The 21,358-nt window shown below is 47.2% G+C and overlaps 2 protein-coding genes across 2 annotated transcripts in view; one reads left to right on the top strand and one right to left on the bottom strand.

The window, feature by feature from the left end:
- LOC140207854 (uncharacterized) overlaps positions 1-14,890 on the bottom strand; it is a 144,865-nt gene extending 129,975 nt beyond the window's left edge. Inside the window, 2 exon segments of the mRNA XM_072276404.1 lie at positions 4,672-6,326; positions 14,832-14,890. Of these exon segments, the coding sequence (XP_072132505.1) occupies positions 4,672-5,919 (1,248 nt within the window). The 5' untranslated portion in view covers positions 5,920-6,326; positions 14,832-14,890.
- LOC140208596 (uncharacterized) overlaps positions 1-21,358 on the top strand; it is a 587,054-nt gene that overhangs the window by 87,830 nt on the left and 477,866 nt on the right. The window lies entirely within an intron of this gene.

The raw sequence follows: 21,358 nt of genomic DNA, 5'->3' as shown, positions 1-21,358 counted from the left end.
ATGTTGGAAAAGACATCTAGCCTTATCATATGGAATACTTTTAAAGCATACATCTGGGGTCAAATTATTTCTTATATCACAAACATCATTAAAAAAGCTAACAAAGAAAGAAATGAATTAGCCAATCAGTTAAAGCAACTGGACCATAAATATGCTTCAGTTCCTGATCCTGAAACATATAAGAGACGTACTGAAACTAAAACTAAATATGATCTTTTAATGTATCCAATTGAAAGCCAACTTTTAAAAGATAAGATTAGATTATGAGGACACTCAGTCCTCGTTTGTCATTTAGTAATGCATGCATTAAGAAATGATACAATGTTCCTCCAGTATATTACGGAAACACAAGACAGACCAAGACTAAAACTGACAAAAACCACATAATTATAACATAGTTACAACCCTGCAAAACAATACTGTATTTGATAAAGAGCAGACCATGGGCACGGTAAAAAAAAAAGTCTCAAAGTCCCGATAGCCCCATCATTTCACACAGACGGTAGAAGGAAGAAACTCTCCCTGCCATGAACTTCCAGCGCCGCAAACTTGCCGATGTAGCACCCTGGAAGCACCCGACCACAGCCGACTCTGAGTCCATCCGAAAAGGTCGAGCCTCCGACCAGCCCTCCGACATCCAGCACCATCTCTGCTGAGTGCTTTGACCCTGGTCCCGGCCGCCAAGCAACAGGCAAAGCCAAGGATTCGGGGCCTTCCCCTGCGGAGATTCTGGATCGCACAGTAGCAGCGGCAGCGAAACAGGCATTTCAGAAGTTTCACCAGATGTTCCTCCGTGCTTCTCACATCTGTCTCCGTCAAATCAGTATTGTGCACAGCATCCTACTTGACAAATAACAATATTCATCGCTGGAGTGGCCGCTGTGCGCTTCGTCACGCCACCGCCTTCTCTCAGTCAACTTTATATTTACGAAGATAAAACTGGTAAGCTACTGGCTAATCAATTGAAGCCATTTTCAGCCAATCGGCAAATTAAAGAAATACATAAAATTAATGGGGACATGACAACTGACCACCTTGAAATTAATGACACTTTTAGGGAATTTTATTCTAAATTGTATAGTTCTGACTCTGTTAATGATAATATTGCAATGAATAATTTTTAGATCAATTAAATATCCCAAATCTTTCATTAGATGATTGTAGGCAATTGGATCAACCTATTTCCCAGGAGGAAAGTGCTCAGGCTATTTGAGAATTGCATTCTGGGAAATCCCCAGGATCCGCTGGATTCTCTGGAGAGTTTTATAAGGCTTTTTCCTCCTTGCTTATACCACACTTATGTTCTACCCTTACAGATTCCTTTAAGGCAGGGAGACTACCGCAGTCTTCTTACGAAGCTTCCATTTCGCTCATTCTCAAAAAGAATAAGAATCTTACTGTATGTTCTTTGTATAGACCAATCTCTTTACTCAATTTCGATACTAAAATTTTATCCAAAGTATTGGCTCGCAGACTTGAAAATATTATATTGTAGCTGTGTGCTACACACAGCGCTAAAAATAACCACACGTAGTCGGTGAGTTAGGGTTGTGATAAAAGAGATTTATTCAAACTTCGCGGCCTGCTTTAAAGCCTTCCTGTTCCCGCCCTCCCTGGGTGGGACTGCTGTGGGGAATGCATAATCACAGACCCTTAACGCGCACGGGATTTCCCCCCTGCTGCTGAAGATGGCCTGGCGCCCTTTTTGGGGCCGGCCTCTCTGCCAGCGCGCGCCGGTTCGTGTGTGCTAGAAAGTGGGTCACCACGTAACCACCCCCCGCCCCCAGAACCGGCGATACCTCCCCCAATGTCCACAGTCTGGATTGGCCTCTGTTTGGGAGGTCTGCCCCTGCGCCGCGGTGCCTGAGCCTGGACCAGCTGCGCCAAGTCCACATGGGCCGGTTTGAGTCGGTCCACCGTGAAAACCTCCTCTCTCCCCCCAATGTCCAGCATGAACGTGGACCCGTTGTTCCTGATCACCTTAAACGGCCCCTCGTAGGGCCGCTGTAGCGGTGCCCGGAGTCCGCCCCATCGTACAAAAAGAAACTTACAGTTCTGCAGGTCTTTGGGTACGCAGGTCGGGCTCTGTCCGTGCTGTGAAGTGGATATGGGGGCCAGGTTACTGAGACGCTCCCGTAGTCAGACCAGGACTGCTGTGGGTTCTTCCTCTTGCCCCCTTGGGGCTGGTATGAACTCTCCTGGGACGACCAGGGGTGCGCCGTACACCAACTTGGCCGACGAGGTGTGCAGATCCTCCTTGGGCGCCGAGCGAATTCCGAGCAGGACCCAGGGAAGTTCATCCACCCAGTTAGGCCCCTCCAGGCCGGCCATGAGAGCCGACTTCAGGTGATGGTGGAAGGTATTTGTGTGGTGTAGCTGCGATCCTAAAAGGCTGGCCATAGCCGACCACAGGCTGGAGGTGAACTGGGCTCCCCTGTCGGAGGTAATGTGGGCAGGTACCCCGAAGCGGGCTACCCAGGTTGCGATCAGTGCTCGGGCGCAGGATTCGGAGGTGGTGTCGGTGAGCGGGACTGCCTCTGGCCATCTCGTGAACCAGTCTATCATAATTAGGAGGTACCGCGCTCCTCGTGATACTGGCAGGGGCCCCACGATATCCACATGGATGTGGTCGAACCTCCGGTGGGTGGGTTCGAACCGCTGCAGCGGAGCCTTGGTGTGCCGCTGCACCTTGGCCGTTTGGCACTGCATGCACATTTTGGCCCATTCACTGACCTGTTTACGCAGTCCATGCCACACGAACCTGTTGGCGACCAGCCGGACGGTTGTCCTGATGGAGGGATGCGCTAAGTTGTGAATGGATTCGGAAACCTGCCGGCGCCAGGCTGCTGGGACGATGGGGCGGGGTTGGCCGGTAGCTACGTAACACAGTAGGGTCCTCTCACCTGGGCCTACGGGGAGGTCTTGGAGCTGTAAACCGGAGACTGCAGTCCTGTAACTGGGGATCTCAGCGTCTGCCTGCTGTGCCTCTGCCAGCGCTGCATAGTCCACCCCCTGGGACAGGGCCTGTATGGTAGGTCTGGATAGTGCGTCCGCCACAATGTTGTCCTTTCCCGGACATGCCGGATGTCCGTCGTATATTCGGAGATGTAGGACAGATGTTGCTGCTGGTGGGAAGACCAGGGGTCGGACACCTTAGTGAACGCAAAGGTAAGCGGTTTGTGGCCTGTGAACGCAGTGAAGGGCCTACCTTCTAAGAAATATCTGAAATGCCGGATTGCCAGGTATAGTGTCAATAGCTCCCGGTTGAAAGCACTGTATTTGAGTTCGGGTGGTCGTAGGTGTTTGCTGAAGAATGCCAGGGGTTGCCAGCGACTCTCGATGAGTTGTTCCAGCACTCCACCAACTGCTGTGTTGGATGCGTCCACCGTGAGGGCAGTAGGAACGCCCATTCTGCGGTGCACTAGCATCGCGGCGTTTGCTAAGGCTTCTTTGGTTTTAACAAAAGCGGCTGCGGCCTCTTTATCCCAGGTAATGTCCTTGCCCTTACCCGACATCAGGGTGAACAGGGGGCGCATGATTCGGGCTGCTGAGGAGAGGAAACAGTGGTAGAAATTCACCATACCCATGAAACGTCGACTGTACTTCTTCCTAGAGATGCTGCCTGGCCTGCTGCGTTCACCAGCAACTTTGATGTGTGTTGCTTGAATTTCCAGCATCTGCAGAATTCCTCATGTTTAGGAATGATGGTGCTTAGTTCTCTGAAGGTGGAATCTCATGTGGATAGGGTGGTGAAGAAAGCTTTTGGTTTGCTGACCTTTATAAATCAGAGCATTGAGTATAGGAGTTGGGATGTAATGTTAAAATTGTACAAGGCATTGGTAAGGCCAAATTTGGAGTATTGTGTACAGCTCTGGTCACTGAGTTACAGGAAAGATGTCAACAAAATAGAGAGAATACAGAGGAGATTTACTAGAATGTTACCTGGGTTTCAGCACCTGAGTTACAGAGAAAGGTTGAACAAGTTAGATCTTTATTCTTTGGAGCGTAGAAGGTTGAGGGGGGACTTGATAGAGGTATTTAAAATTATGAAGGGGATAGATAGACTTGACGTGGATAGGCTTTTTCCTTTGGGAGTAGGGGAGATTCAAACAACTGGACATTAGTTGAGAGTTAAGGGGCAAAAGTTCAGGGGTAACACGAGGGGGAACTTCTTTACTCGGAGAGTGGTAGCTGTGTGGAACGAGCTTCCAGTAGAAGTGGTAGAGGCGGGTTCGATTTTGTCATTTAAAAAAAATTCGATCGGTATATGGACAGGAAAGGAACGGAGGGTAGAGGCAGGTAGATGTGACTAAGTGAGAGTAAGCGTTCAGCATGGACTAGAAGGGCCAAGATGGCCTATTTCCGTGCTGTAATTGTTATATGGTTATATGAACTTGCGGGTGTCTCTGCAGGTTGGACAACTGAGTGACTTCCTTCTCAGACTGAGCAGGTGAACGGCCTCTCCCCAGTGTGAACTGACTGGTGTGCTTGTAGGCTAGCTAACCGTGTGAATCCCTTCCCACAGACTGAGCAGGTGAATGGCCTCTCCCCAGTGTGAACTCACTGATGTATCTGCAGATCAGGTGATCGAGTGAATCCCTTCCCACAGACTGAGCAGGCGAATGGCCGCTATGCAGTGTGAACTGACTGGTGTCTCCGTAGGTGAGATGCCTGAGTGAATCCCTTCCCACAGTCTGAGCAGGTGAACGGCCTCTCCCCAGTGTGAACTCTCCGATGCACCTTCAATTGGGATGACTGAGTGAATCCCTTCCCACAGTCTGAGCAGGTGAACGGCCTCTCCCCAGTGTGAACTTGCTGGTGTCTCTGTAGATCAGATGATCGAGTGAATCCCTTCCCACAGACTGAGCAGGTGAACGGCCTCTCCCCAGTGTGAAATCGCTGGTGTTTCAGTAGGTCAGATGACTGAGTGAATCCCTTCCCACAGTCTGTGCAGGTGAACGGCCTCTCTCCAGTGTGAACTCGCTGATGTACCTTCAGATGAGATGATAAATTGAATCCCTTCCCACAGACTGAGCAGGTGAATGGCCTCTCCCCAGTGTGAACTCGCTGATGTACCTTCAGTTTAGATGAGGAAGTGAATCCCTTCCCACAGACTGAGCAGGTGAATGGCCACTCCCCAGTGTGAACTGACTGGTGTTCTTGTAGGTGAGCTGACTGTGTGAATCCCTTCCCACAGTCTGAGCAGGTGAACGGCCTCTGCCCTGTGTGAACTCGCTGATGTATCTGCAGATGAGATGACTGAGTAAATCCCTTCCTACAGACTGAGCAGGTGAATGGCCTCTCCCCAGTGTGAACTCGCTGATGTATCTGCAGATCAGGTGATCGAGTGAATCCCTTCCCACAGTCTGAGCAGGTGAACGGTCTCTCCCCCGTGTGAAGTCTCTGATGCACCGTCAGTTGAGATGACGAAGTGAATCCGTTCCCACAGTCTGAGCAGGTGAACGGCCTCTCCCCAGTGTGAACTCTCTGATGTTCCTTCAGTTGAGATGACGAAGTGAATCCCTTCCCACAGTCTGAGCAGGTGAACGGCCTCTCCCCAGTGTGAACTCGCTGATGTATCTGTAGATCAGATGATCGAGCAAATCCCTTCCCACAGTCTGAGCAGGTGAACGGCCTCTCCCCAGTGTGAACTCGCTGATGTGCTTGTAGGTTAGCTAACTGTGTGAATCCCTTCCCACAGTCTGAGCAGGTGAATGGCCTCTCCCCAGTGTGAATTCGCTGATGTACCTTCAGTTGGGATGATCGAGCGAATCCCTTCCCACAGTCCGAGCAGGTGAATGGCCTCTCCCCAGTGTGAACTCTCTGATGTACCTTCAGGTTAGATGACTGAGTGAATCCCTTCCCGCAGTCTGAGCAGGTGAACGGCCGCTCCCTGGTGTGAACTCGCTGGTGAGCCATTAGGTCAGATAACCGCGTGAATCCTTCCCCACAAATTCAGCAGATGACCAGCCTCTGCTCAGTGTGAACAGACTGGTGTATCCACAGGTGGGATGACCGACTGAATCCCGTCTCACACATAGAACAGGTGAATGGGCTTGTCTCAGTGTAAACTTGCTGATGTACCTTCAGTTGAGATGATGGAGTGAATCCATTCCCACTGTCTGAGCAGGTGAATAGCCTCTCCCCTGTGTAAGATGACAGGCACGTCAGTCGGTCAGATGATCAAATGAATCTCTCCCCACAGTCTGAGCAGGAAGGATGATCGAGTGAATCATTGCTCCACTTCTTAAATATCTGGACAAAGACAGCAAAACTGGCGTGTTGTGTTCGAGATTCCCGTAGACAAATTCCTTGTCATTTTTAATCTGTAAAAAGATTTACAAAATCAATCAATGAGTGAAGGACAACATTTCAGATGAGATCACTTGAGTTGCCAAGGTGTGATCTGGCATCACACCGTTACAGTGAGGTTCAACCCAAGTTGGAGAGAGAAATCACCTTCTAACTGGGCACAGTGCTGGTATCTGGAATGACCATCAAATTCTCTGATGCTCTTCCTTTTTTTATAAGAATGGGGCATTTCTGCCATCTCCAATCTGTGACCTGGCTCAGTTTGACTCTCTCCATTGGTATTATTCCCTGTTCCCACTGAGCTGCATAGGTTCCTGGCCCCACAGTAACTGAAACACTCACACACAAATAGCCGGCAGTGCATTCCATGCACCCACCACTCTGTGTGAAAAACTTACCCCTGACATCCCCTCAGTATCTATTTCCAAGCTCCTTAAAACTATGCCCCCTCGTGTTAGCCATTTCAGCCCTGGGAAAAAAACCTCTGGCTCTCCACACGATTAATGCCCCTCATCATCTTATACATCTAAAAAAGGCTCTAAACATAAACAAGGAAATTATACATTGCTTTGAGGATTTGTTAGAAATATACAAAATTATGAGGGTATAGATAGGGTAAATGCGAGCAGCTTTTTCCACTGAGGTTGCGTGGGATGGCCAGAGGTCATGGTTAAGTGGGGAAGGTGAAAATTTAATGGGAATATTTGGAAAAGCTCTTTCCTGCAGTGGTCGTGAGAGTGTGGATTGAGATGTCAGCACAAGTGGTGAATATGAACTCGGTTTCACCATTTCAAAGAAGTTTGGATGGGAGCCTGGATGATAGGGGTATGGAGGGCGATGGTCTCGGTGCAGGTAGTTGCATTAGACCAGCGGTCCCCAACCACCGGGTCGCAAAGCATGTGCTCCCGGGCCACAAGGAAACAATATGATTTGGCGATATGAGTCAGCTGCACCTTTTCTCATTCCCCGTCACGGCCACTGATCAGCCATTACACATGTGAGGTCATGACCCGCGCGTCATCTGTGTCAGCGCGGGAAGGAGATCAACTCCTCGAGCTTGCAAATGACGGCGGGCTGAGAAGTATGTTTGAAATAACATCTCTGTCGGCATTCTGGATCAAAGTCAAGGCTAAATATCCTGAGATAGCCACGAAAGCACTGAAAACGTTGCTTCCATTTCCAACATATCTCTGCGAAGCGGAGTTTTCTCCAATGAATGCAACGAAAACTAAATTGCGGAATAGACTGGACAGGAACTCACTTCGAGTATCGCTGTCTCCCATCATCCCTCGATAGGACCGTGTTGTTGGAGGGAAACAAGCCCAGGGCTCCCACTGATTCAGCGATATTGGTGTGTTCCAATGATCTTATATATTCATACGGGGAAAATATGTGCTGTGTGTTTAAAATCCAAATGTTACTTAAAATGTCATGATGCTATTGACTTACTTATATAACCATATAACAATTACAGCACGGAAACAGGCCATCTCTGCCCTACTAGTCCGTGCCGAATGCTACTCTCACCTAGTCCCGCCGATGTGTACTCAGCTCATAACCCTCCATTCCTTTCCTGTCCATATAGCTATCCAATTTTCCTTTAAATGATAATATCGAACCTGCTTCTGCCACTTCTACTGGAAGTTCATTCATCACTTACTTCAAGCTCCTCTGATAATTGACTTATCACTATATTCATGCGAGGAAAATATGTGCTGTGTGTTTAATATTAAATTCGTTAGATAAACCCTTTTAGAAATGAAATTGGGTGTATTAGCCATTTATTACGTATATTCCAGTCATGATTAACACCGCCCCCCCCCCCACTCCTGACACTCCGACAGAATCACGAAAAAGGATTTGCAGGAAAAATCGGCAGGTCACGACGCGCATGCGCACTGGTGCCCGCGCAAGGCTTCATGGTCATTGTTGTCTTTCTCTGGGTAAACGCAACGTATTTGACTGCTACTCTTGTCCGTTGGCAACCCTACCCACCACCGCCACCCCACCGGGTCGGCCGCTCCACAAGAATATTGTCAATATTAAACCGGTCCGCAGTGCAAAAAAGGTTGGGGACCCTTGCATTAGACAGCTTAAATGTTTTTTCAGCATTGACCAGATGGGCTAAATAGCCTGTTTCTATACTGAACTTCTCCATGTTTCTATGACACAGAAGCTGGCCAAACTTGTTTGGAAGGGAAAAGTTGGGAGTGACAACGGAGCAGCGATGGCTGGAGTTTCTGGGAGCAATTTGGGAGCTCAGTGATCGATACATCCGAAAGATGTGGAAACATTGGAAAGGCAGGAGGACACAACTGTGGTTGAAATGAGAAGCCAAAGCCAACATAAAAGCCAAAGAGAGGGTAAACAAAAGAGTGAAAACGATTGGGAAGCTTTTAGAAACCAACAGAAGACGACTAAAAAAAAAAGTCCGATGAGCTCAGGGCGTGGAATTATTATATTGTAGTCATTAGTGAGTCTTGGTAGTGCCCAACAGTCTGAGGCATTTAGAGGAACAAAATATCCGGGGCCTCAATATCTCTTGAAAACCAAGGTTCCCTGCACCAGTTAACTTTCAACTTTTATTATGCAGGCACATACAAACTCTACACCTTCAAAATTTCACTTCTGAAGGCCTCCCACGTACCGAGTACTCCTTTACCAGAAAACAGCCTGTCCCAAACCACACTTGTCAGATCCTTTCTGATACCATCAAAATTGACCTTTCTCCAATTTAGAGTCTCAACCCATGGTCCAGACCTCCCTTTTTTCCATATTTACTTTGAATCTCATGGCATTATGATCACTAATTTCTGTCACCAGCCCTGGATCATCAGCCTATTGCACACTTCTACATCAGAAATTTTATGTACTGATTAAGGGCACATTTGACAAACTATACCCCATCTAGTCCTCTTACAGTATGGGAGTCCCAGTCAATACATGGAAAGTTAAAATCACTTACTGAATCAACTTTTGTTTCTTGGCATGGTCTGCAATCTCTCTACAAATTTGTTCCTCTAAATCCCTTGGATTGTTGGGTGCAACCAAGTCCCCAATAATGGCTACAATATCAGAATTCCCTGTCCTGAGCTCATCTGGCTTTCCTGCGATGCTTCTTGCATTGTGATATACACAGCTCAGCACATTCATCGCACCATTCACAACACGCTGGAGGTACTCAGCAGGTCGGGCAGCATCCGTGGAAATGATCAGTTAACATTTCGGGCCATGACCCTTCATCAGGACTGAAGAGGGTAGGGGCAGAGACCCCATAAAGAAGGTGGCGGGAGGGTGGGGAGGAGAAGGCTCCAGGCGCAACCATTTGATTGCTGACTGTATCTGGTGTCTGAACAACATCTGACTGGTGTCAAGAAAACAACCTCCCCTCATTGTCACAAAACATGCATCATTGCTGTCGCAGTTTATGTTCCACTGGATGCTAATGCTAAAGTAGCCATGAAAGACCTCAGTGCTGCTATTAGCAAGCTGCAGACATTGCATCCAGATGGAGCTTTGACTGTCGCTGGGGACTTTAATCATTGTAACCTACGTACCGTGCTTCCAAGATTTTACCAAAATGTATTATGCACCACCACGTGGAATAAAACCTTAGATCATATCTACACAAATGTGGCTGACGCTTACAAACTCACTACCCTCCCCCACCTGGGACAATCTGACCATCTTTCATTGTTTCTGCTTCCCAAGTATAGCCCGGTCATTAAACGTGTGAAACCCACAATGAAGACTATTAAGATCTGGCTGGAGGGGGCTGACTCTGCTCTTCAGCACCAATTCCAGCACACAGACTGGAGCATGTTTGCTGCCCATGCCACCACAGACTCTCAGATTAACATTGATTTATACACCAACTCTGTCCTTGAGCACATCAACAAGTGTGTAGATAGAGAGACATCACTAAAACAAAGTTTTCCCCAATCAGAAACCATGGATGAACAGAGAGGTTCACCTCCTGCTCAAAGCCAGAGATTCAGCCTTCAGGTCTGGAGACCGGGAGGCTTACAGCTCAGCCAGGGCTAACCTGAGGAGGGAAATCTCTCAGGCTAAACACATTTACAAACAGAGAATCGAGGAGCATTTCAACTCCTCTGACCCCCGGCCCATGTGGCATAGCATACAGGTCATTACAGACTTCAAACCTCCTAGTACTGTGCCCCCTTCCAGCTCTGCTACCCTCCCTGATGAGCTCAATTACTTCTACACTTGCTTTGATCGAGGGAACAAGGAGGTCACCCTCAAAGCGGATCTCCCACCTGGTGAACTGTCTCTCTCACTTTCCACCTCTGATGTTTGTGCCACCCTGAGCAGGGTGAATGTACGGAAGGCAGCTGGTCCGGATGGAATACCTGGCCGTGTGGTCAGAGTCTGTGCAGGGCAGGTGGCCGGGGACTTCATGGACATTTTTAATCTGTCCCTGGCCCAGGGTGTTGTCCCCATAAGCTTCAAGATCACCACCATCGTGCCAGTGCCGAAGCATTCCACTGCCACGAGCCTGAATGATTTCCGCCCAGTTGCACTCACCCCCATCATTGCAAAGTGCTTTGAGAGACTGGTTCTATCACATCTGAAATCCTGTCTGCCCACTATCCTGGACCCCCATCAATCTGCCTATCGCACCAACATGTCAACAGAGGACACCATCTCCACGGCACTTCACTCTGCCCTGACCCACCTGGACAACCCCAACTCTTACGTCAGAATGAGGTTCATTGACTTTAGTTCAGCATTCAATTCTGTAAGCCCCTTCAAGCTGATCACCAAACTTGGCCAGCTTGCTATCAGCTCATCCATCTACAATTGGACCTTGGACTTTCTGACTAACAGACCCCAATCAGTTAGATAACCTCTCCTCCTCCACTCTCACCCTGAACACCGGCGTGCTTCAAGGCTGTGTGCTGAGCCCTCTTCTGTACTCCCTTTTCACCTGTGACTGCATTCCTGTACATGGTTCTAACTCCATAATCAAGTTCGCAGATGACACCATGGTGGTTGGCCTAATCAGAGGGGATGATGAGACGGCCTACAGGGACGAGGTCCAGCACCTGGCCGCGTGGTGTACCAACGACAATCTGGCCCTTAACACCCAGAAGACCAAGATCATTGTGGACTTAAGGCATGCTAGGAGCCACACTCCCAATCTACATCAACGGAACTGTAGTGGAGCGTGTATCAAGCTTCAAATTCCTTGGTGTCCACATTTTCGAGGATCTCACCTGGTCCCTGAGCTCTTCCATCCTGATCAAAAAGTCGCAACAGCGCCTTTACTTCCTGCGGAGCATCAATAAAGCTCTCCTCTGTCCCAGGATATGACAAACTTTTACCACTGTACCATTGAGAGCATACTCACCAACTGCATCTCAGTGTTGTATGGCAATTGTCCCATTTCGGACCACAAAGCGCTCCACCGTGTGGTGAAAACTGCCCAGCGGATTATCGGCACCCAATTGCCCACCATTGAGAACATCTACCATAAACATTGCCTGGGAAGGGCGAAACACATTATCAAGGATGCATCTCACCCTAACCATGGAACTTTTACTCTCCTCCCATCCGGTAGGCACTACAGGAGCCTCCACTCCCGCACCAGCAAGCACAGGAAGAGCTTCTTCCCTGAGGCTGTGACCCTGCTGAACCTCACATCACAGCACTAAGCAGTACTGCACCCGTATTGTACTGTCTCAGTACTTTTATATTTGTGTGCTGTAGTACTTACTTTTTATTCTCAGTTATTTTGTAAATAACACTATTCTTTGCATTTCTGGTCAGATGCTAACTGCATTTCATTGGCTTTGTATCTGTACTCGGCACAATGACGATAAAGTTCAATCCAAACAACAGGAATTCTGCAGATGCTGGAAATTCAAGCAACACACATCAAAGTTGCTGGTGAACGCAACAGGCCAGGTAGCATCTTCAGGAAGACTAGTCCTGACGAAGGGTCTCGGCCTGAAATGTCGACTGCCCCTCTTCCTACAGATGCTGCCTGGCCTGCTGTGTTCACCAACAACTTTGATGAAAGTTGAATCCAATCTAATCTAAAAAAAACAAAGGAGCTGATTGTGGACGACAGGAGGAATGGAGACAGGCTAACCCCGAATGACATCAATGGATCTGGGGTTGAGACGGTGAACTGCTTTAAGATCCTTGGCATAAACATCACCGAGGACCTCACATGGTCTGTACATACCGGCTGTGTTGTGAAAAAAGCACAACAGCGCCTCTTTCACCTCAGACAGTTGAAGAAGTTTGGGATGGAGCCCCAAATCCTAAGAACTTTCTACTGGAACACAACTGAGAGCATCCTGACTGGCTGCATCACTGCCTGGTATGGGAACTGTACTTCCCTTAATCGCAGGAACCTGCAGAGAGTGGTGCAGACAGCCCAGCACATCTGTAGATGTGAACTCCCCACTATTCAGGACATTTACAGAGACAGGTGTGTAGACAATAGACAATAGGTGCAGGAGTAGGCCATTCAGCCCTTCAAGCCAGCACCACCATTCACTGTGATCATGGCTGATCATCCGCAATCAGTACCCGTTTCCTGCCTTCCTCCCATATCCCTTCACTCCGCTATCTTTAAGAGCACGATCCAACTCTTTTTTGAAAGAATCCAGAGAATTGGTCTCCACTGCCTTCTGAGGCAGAGCAATCCACAGAACGATAACCCTCTGTGTGAAAAAGGGCCCAAAGGATATTGGCAACCCAATTCACCACAACCTGTTCCTGCTGCTACCATCCAGGAAACGGTACCACAGCAAAAGGACCAACAGGCTCCGGGACATCATCTTCTACCAGGCCATCAGACTGATTAATTCATGCTGATACAATTGCATTTCTATGTTATATTGACTGCCATATGTACAAACTATTTATTATAAATGACCATAAATTACACATTGCACATTCAGACAGAGATGTAACATAAAGATTTCTACTCCTTATGTATGTGAAGGATGTATGTAATAAAGTCAATACAATTCGTTCACCCTCCCCATCTGTTCTGTCATTCTGGCTCCCATTCCCCCTACAACTTATTTTAACCACATCACCCTCTCCCCACACTAGCACTAGCGAGCCTTACCACTAGGATATTCATCCCCTCTTGTTCTGTTCCCCCAACAGTTTCTAAAGTGGTCCACCTGTTGTTGTGCGGGATGGACACAAGAGTACTCTGCGATGGCTATTTAACCTCATTCCCCTTCCTGACTCTCACCCAGTTTCCTGTGTCCTGCACCTTGGGTGTAACTCACCTCTCTTCATGTCATATCTATCACACTCTCCAACTCCTGGATGATCTGGAAATCATCCATTTCAAGTTCCAACCCCTTAAAGTGCAGGGTTACAAGCTGCAGCTGGATGCACATCTTGTAGGTGAGGGTATCAGGGACACTGGAGGTCTCCCCACCTTCCCACCAATGTCCCCTCTAATTTGTAATGACCAGTGTGCACATAAATCTTGTACTGTACATTTTTTTAACCCAGTGACAACATGTGCACAGTGAATTTTATATAGAGAGGTATTTATTTTAACAGCTGGCATATCACTGTCAGTAAGAACTTTGATCTCCTCTGGGTTTGTTTAAGTTCATCTGCACTCTCACACAACCTATGTAGCAGGCCTGAAACAGTTAATGAAGGATTTTTTCACCAGAACTTTTGCACACTGTCCATATGTGTTTCTCTTGCTAAATGACACTTTAAAAAGTCAGAATTCCAAATATCACTCCACTTCGTCCCACTTGTAAATTCTCCAGTAACTTTTGCATCACCACAATACACACAGGTAACACCAGTTTCTGTATTGTACATAAATATTTCCCCTGAACCCTCCCCCAGGTGACTGACGGTGGTGAACTCAGTGATGGCAATGCCAATGAATATGAAGGGAAGGGCAGTAGTCTGTCTCATTGGAGTCTGGCACATTTGTGATGTGAAAGCTACTTGTTGCCCAGGGCAAAGGTGTTTGATATCATTATGTACCCAGAGAGAGTGGGACAAAACATGTTCTCACGGGTAGAAAGTCCAGAACAAGAGGGGGTGGAACAAGCAACAGACACAAAATGCTGGAGGAACTCAGCAGGCCAGGCAGCATCTATGGAAAAGAGTACTAATGCTGAGTTCCTCCAGCAATTTGTGTGTGTTGCTCAGATTTCCAGCATCTGCAGATTTTCTCTTGTTTGTGACTGGAGGCAGAACAAAGGTGATTTTCACAACAGCTGATGTAAAAGATTTTGTTCCCTTTCTCCGAGTTCCCGATCCTTGCATTTAGACAGCTGGAGCTCAGCTCTGTCTGAGAGACCCATCGGTTCCCATTCCCTCATCAGCCGGAAGCTCCCCGGGGCCCGTGTACGGATGGTGGGGCTGAGAGAGAGGGACGAGAGCAGGACTGTCGCGGGATTGCGGGTCACGGAGTCCGGAGTCACAGCAACTACCCGAAGTCGGTGTTGAAAACGCCGCCCGGTGAGACCCCCAACCCGGAGACCCCTTCTCACCTCAACCGATCATCCGGGACCTTTTGTGCCCCGCGCGCTGGTGAGCTCGAGCTTGGTCGGTTTAACGGCTGGGCTACGAATCACGTGACCAGCCCCTCCCCCACCGCTGTCTACAGATGAGTCACGCGCTGCGCTATTCCCATTGGTACGAAGCGATGTCAATCACTGCTTCCAGCCAATAGCGGAGGCGGACCAGCCGAGAGGGCGTTACCCCCGCTGACACCGTCTCCCGAACTTTCCGTCACGGCGGGACAACCGTCAAAGTAAATGTCCGCTTTCTGATTTATTTCCATTTCCCTCCGAGGGAAGTTGGGGCGTTTGTGAAGCGTCTCCTGCGGCCGGAGTCTGATGTGTCGCTGAGAGGTAGGAGGAGACCGCTCGGCCCGTCGGTTTGATGCCGGTTCCCCGGGGAGGGAGAGGATGAAGACGGTGAGAGAGGGGGCGGACAGGATGTTTGTCCCGGTGGGGACAGGAGGGGCTCATCTGTGGAAATGTCTGAGCCCACGGTGGTGGCGATTCGCCACATTGGGGGGCAAACACCGGCAGACTGTTGCCCTGCAAGCGGGGCCGATGGTCCGGGCAAAGTGACAATTATTTGTGTTTTGTTGAGACTGTACCGGGAATATGGTGTAAAATCCCGCTCCCCACACTAACACGGGTCACACAGACCAAAGAACAAACTGCCGGAGGAACTCAGTGGGTCGGGCAGCATCTGTGGAGGGAAATGGACCGTCAACATTTCGGGCCGAGACCCTCCCTCTGGACTGAGAGTGGACGGGAAATAGTCCGAGAAAAGAGGTGAGGGGTGGGGATGGGGCAAGAGCTGGGGAGTGAGAGGTGGATCCAGGTGAGGGGGAGGTGGGAAGGTGGAAATAGTGACGGGGGTGGGAGGTGAGTGGTTGGGGCAACACGGGGCTGCAGAAGATGGAAATTAATTCCATAGAGGATTAACAAAGAGGTTAGAGAGTATTTGTTATAGAGAGTGCAATGAAGATTCACCAGACTGATCCCTGGAGTGGTGGGGTCATCATATGAAGAAAGATCAAATGTGATAACTCTTTCATTTAGAGAATTGAGGACTGAGAGGTGAACACGTTGAAATGCACAACATCATTACCGGCTGAACCAGGGATCCCAGTCTCTGAAAAAGCGGGTGGACTGTCTGGGACTGAGATGAGGGGAAATGTCTCCACTCCGAGGGTGGTGAATGTCTGTAAATCCCCACCACAGAGGCCGGTGAAGATTCAGTGATCGTCCTCACATAAAACAGAGGCCGGCAGATGTGTGGAGACCGGAGGGATCGAGGAAATGAGGATCGGGCAGAAACATGTGACTGAGATGGGAGAGCAGCCATCATCTTGTTGGTGGTTAGAGGGGCTGAATGGCCACTTCATGCTGTTTCTCACTTGATGTTTCAGTGTTCCTGTCCAGTGAGGCTGGAGGAATGTGAATAGAAATGAGTGTTTATAAACATGGAGGGATTTAAATGAAACCTGCAGATTTCAGGTTTGGGTCTGAATTGTGTGTTGGACCAGGATGGGAATCGAGCCTGTGACTCTGTGACCTGGGGCTGGAGGGTAAGGGACAGGGAAGATCTGGAGGAAAAAAGTAAAAATGTATCTGGTGTGAATATGGAATAATGTGGGAAATGTAGCGGATGGGTCGGGCAGCGTGTGAGGGGCGAGGAGCAGAGTCACCGGATCAGATGGGAGACCCTCCACCAGTCATGTGATCCCATTTCCTGTTCACGTTTTTCCACAAATCTGCAGCATCTGCCGGTCACTGCTCTACATGTACGTGTAGCTTCATCTTTCGCCCGTTCAGACAAGTCAGTGAGATCCGGATCTGTCACGTCCTCTCGTTGTGGGTGGACAATGTTTTATTCTGCAATATTTTCAGCATGTTTCCATATTACCACATAACAATTACAGCATGGAAACAGGCCATCTCGGCCCTTCTAGTCCGTGCCGAATGCTTACTCTCACCAAGTCCCAGACCTCAGACCATAACTACTGGGCCGAGGCCTGGGACTAGGCCTCATTCCACTGTTTTTACCTGCTGAAGGGCAGCCAATGTTTCCGAATGTCTGACCCATTTATGTGAGAATTTAGCCTTTTCTACTTATCTGAGCTTTTCATAAGTTAAGTTAGAGTTTAGTACAGTTTCGTTAAGCTTCACTCCAGAATTTCCAAAGCAACAACCCATTCAGTCAAATAGTTCCACACAATTAAAATAGTTTATTACATTTTTTAATTTTGTATTACTTATATAATTTAACTATTTAATATGTATATTCTTATTTTAAATCACAATGGTTAAAATCTATTGTTATGAATTAGGTTCTATTGCTGCCGCAGAGACAACAAATTACATGATATCTGCCAGTGCTATTAAACCTGATTCTGATAATTGGTCTGGGAGACCCACCACCGGTCACCTGATCCCAGTTACCGCAGATCGTAATGTGAGATTGAAGCCTTTTCTATTTCTTCGTGTTCCTCAGTTCAGTTAAGTTTCCTTCTGTGGTTCCAAAGCAGAAGCTCAGTCTGTCTAATATTTCCACACAATTAAAATGGGGAATTTGCTTATTCTTATCACGTACTGAGCTACAGTGAAAATCTTGCCTGACGTACCATCCACACAGATCAATACATTACAACAGTACATTGAGCTGATATACGACAAAACAATAACTGTAACAAAGCATTATGGCTGCAGAGAAAGTGCAGTGCAGATAGACATATGGGGCAGGGTCACGTCGAGTTACATTGTGAGGTCGAGTCCATTTTATTGGACTGGAGACCATTAATTTGGCTGACAACCGCAGACAGGAAGCTGTCCATGAGCCTGGTGGTACGCACTTTAAGGCTTTCGTATCTCTTCCCCGATGGGGGATTGGGTTTGCAGCAATAATGTCCAAAGTTGTGGGCATCTTTGAGTACACGGCCTGCTTTCCCGAGGCAGGGGAAGTGTAGGAAGAGTCCATAGAGGGGAGGCTTGTTTCTATGATGTTTCCAGATGAGACCAAAGTTCTCTGCAGTTCCTTGCAGTCATGGGCAGAGCTTTAGCCATACGAAGGCGTGAAGTATCGACAAGAAGCTCAGAGACCTCGGCCTTCACCCTGCCTTGTGCAGCTGGATCCTGCACTTCCTGTCAGATCTCCGGCAGGTGGTAAGAGTGGGCTCCCTCACCTCTGTCTCTCTGACCCTCAGCACACATGCCCTGCTGGGTTGTCTCCTTGGCCCCCTCCTTTACTCTCTGTGCACCCATAACTTGTGTCGCCACCCACAGCTCCAATCTGTTAATTAAATTTGCTGACGACACTACATTGATTGGCCTAATCCCAAATAATAACTTCCAATTGATCAAATGCTTCCTGACAAGGCTCAGTCCAAACAAACTTTTCACCCTTCTTCAGGAGATTAGTCAGAGGAAGAGCGATATCAGCAAAGTTTTTACTGAATTTACGATAATATCCAACCATTCCCAGAAACCTTCCAAGAGCCTTCTTACCAGTCTGTCACAAAAACTGTAGGTCAACTGTCTAAGAAAAATAACAAGATGGCTTGAGTGGCAAAAATAGATTGAGGTGCTTTAATTTACAAAAATAGTGGAAGAACAAAAACTTGGATGTCCACATCAAAACAAGAAGATTTTTTTTAATATATATTCAGCTTGCTATTGTCACCTGTCTGGTTAACAGCCGCCCTCAGACTAAACCAAAAAAAAACCCAAAGGCTTGGTAACCCGAGCCTTACAACTGCTAAGCCAATCCCCCTAGACTAACCAAAAGCTAATTAACTCAATTATCTTCCATTTCACACAATCTGAAACTCTACCACCAGTTCTCACAATAAACACATATACTTCATCACAGGATTCACCATTTCCTAGTTCAGTAACTTGTATAAACCCCAAAACTTTACCACAAGATGAGTAATTAGGTAACATAACCCTTGTCCCAGGTAAAGATGGTATCCTCCACCATCGGCACACCTGTGCAGGTTGCTGCTGCCTCTATATAAGACAGCTCTATGCAGCAGCTCTGTTTCAGACCCAGTGACTGTGGAGGAGAGAGACGTCAGATTATCATGAAACTTCGGCAAAACACTTATTGGAAAGATGAATATGAATAAATTGACCTGAGATAATAAAACTGTGACATAGTGTGTTTCTTTTTTTCATACCTATTACTGCTGGGGATGAGTGTAAAATTGTGACTGTTGATTTATTGTGATGCCTGCACTCACCACAATAACAGAGTGAAATAACGTGTGTGGATTACCCTTTGAGTGTCTTACTGAGTGTGCCATGAGATGTCTGTAATCAGTGACGGGCCTTCGTCACACAGTCGGAATAGGAACTTCAGAAATTGCCTGGATTTTGCCTGCACAGGAGCCAACTTGCCTTGACCTACAACACAGCCAAGACAGATCACAGTGGCATGGCCAAATTCACTCTTAGCTAAGTCAGCTGTAAGGTTGGCCCTGGAAAGCCTGTCAAACAGCTTTTCTCCTACAGAGATATGCTCTTCCCAAGTGTCACTCCCTGTGACTAAGTCATCAATATAGGCATCTGTGTGTCCTAACCCTTGAATTACAGGATCAATCATTCTCCGGAATGTTCCTGGAGCATATTTCATTCCAAATGGCAAAACATTGTATTCATACAACCCAGAAGGTGTCACAAATGCAGAAATTTCTCTACCTCAGTCCGTCAATGGAACACACCAATACCCTTTCAACAGATCAATCTTTGTAAGAAATTACCTTTTCCAACCTTATCAATGCAATCATCCACCCTAGGGATAGGATAGGCATCTGTTTTTGTTACTGCATTTACCTTCCTATAATCAGTGCAAAATCTAACACTACCATCAGGTTTGGGCACAATAACGCAGGGTGAGCTCCAATCTGATGTTGAAGGCCTAATAATACTATTTTCCAGCATATATTCAATTTCTCGCTCAGCCAATTTACACTTTTCTACGTTCATGTGATATTGGTGTTGTTTAATCGGTTTGGCTTGACCAATATCTACGTCATGTACTGCGACCGTGGTTTGCTTGGGAGCATCAGGAAATAAATCTTTAAAATTCAGAATTAATTCCTTCAGCTGTTGTTGTTGCTTTGGCTGTTGATGAGCCAACTTGTTGTCAATGTTTTCGAGAACAACCGAGTTCGTTAGCCTAACTGGGACCATGTTTGGCTTGTGAAAAGTCTCAGACAAGTCAATTGTTTCATTCTCAGGGTTGCCAGATTGATATGTTTGACAACACTCACCGATGGTGCCTGCTTGGCAGAATAAGGCTTTGTCATATTGATGTGTACCACCTGTGTTAGTTTACGTCAGTCGTGTGTTTTAATAACATAATTCACATCATTAATTTGAGAGACTATTTCATACAGTCCATTGAATTTCACTTGAAGTAGAATCATCAACATTGGAGATAAGGCAAGCACATTATCCCCCACCTTGTATTTTCTTTTGTTTTGGTCCGCTTAACAAACCAACACTTTGTTTTGAGAAATCTTTAAGTTTTGTCTCGCTAGACTACAGGCCTGGTGTAGTTTATTTTTGAACTTCAAAACATAGTCTAACAAGTTAACATATACATCCCCATCAATCCACTGTTCCTTTAACAAGGTCAAAGGTCCCCTCACTCTATGACCAAATACAAGTTCAAATGGACTAAAGCCCAGTGATTCCTGTACCAACTCTCTTAAGCCTGATTTATACTTGTGCATCAAGTGTACGCCATAGGCACCATGTACCCTACGCCGTACCCTCGCTGTACCCAACGCCGTAGGGTGACGTGCACCTGCTCTAAAAAGTAACTCACGCGTCGCAGCGACGCAGACCGCAACAACTGTGATTGGTCCGCTTGGTAGCATCGCATTTCTGGTTGCTTTACTCCGCCATGTCTGTACACTGATGCGAAATAAATGGTTGGAGACAATGAACCGAATCGTCAAATCTACCTGCCGACATGGGAAAATATTTGAAATGCATTTCCTCGTCCATGTCTCTCACGAAGAAGCTCAACAGTGTCAGAGAAACCCCACCGTCAACTTGCGTTTTGGTGGTGAAGTGCAGAGCGATGCAGACACAACTACGCATGCTCGCTACGGCGTAGGGCTACACAAAAATTAAATCAGGCCTATGGTGTAGGATACAGCGTATCCCGAATGCACAAGTATAAATCAGCCTTTACAGTGAACAAAAGCAAATGTATTCCTTCATCCCAGTCTTTTCCATTTTCAACACAGTATGTCTTAATCATTGTTTTGACGGTAGAATGAAATCTTTCTAAAGCCCCTTGTAATTCTGGATGGTACGCAGACGATGTAATTTGTTTAGCTCCCAGTTCATAAACTAGCTGCTGGAATAATCCAGATGTAAAATTACTTCCTTGATCAGACTGGATTTCTTTAGGCAAACCAAATAAAGTAAAAAACTTGTTAAGAGCCTTTGTCACAGTTTTAGCTTTAATATTTCTGAGAGGTATTGCCTCTGGGAATCTGGAT

This window comes from Mobula birostris, chromosome 13 (genome assembly GCF_030028105.1).
Source record: "Mobula birostris isolate sMobBir1 chromosome 13, sMobBir1.hap1, whole genome shotgun sequence".
In the NCBI taxonomy this organism is placed as follows: domain Eukaryota; kingdom Metazoa; phylum Chordata; class Chondrichthyes; order Myliobatiformes; family Myliobatidae; genus Mobula; species Mobula birostris.
This window is presented reverse-complemented; position numbering and strand designations above follow the sequence as displayed.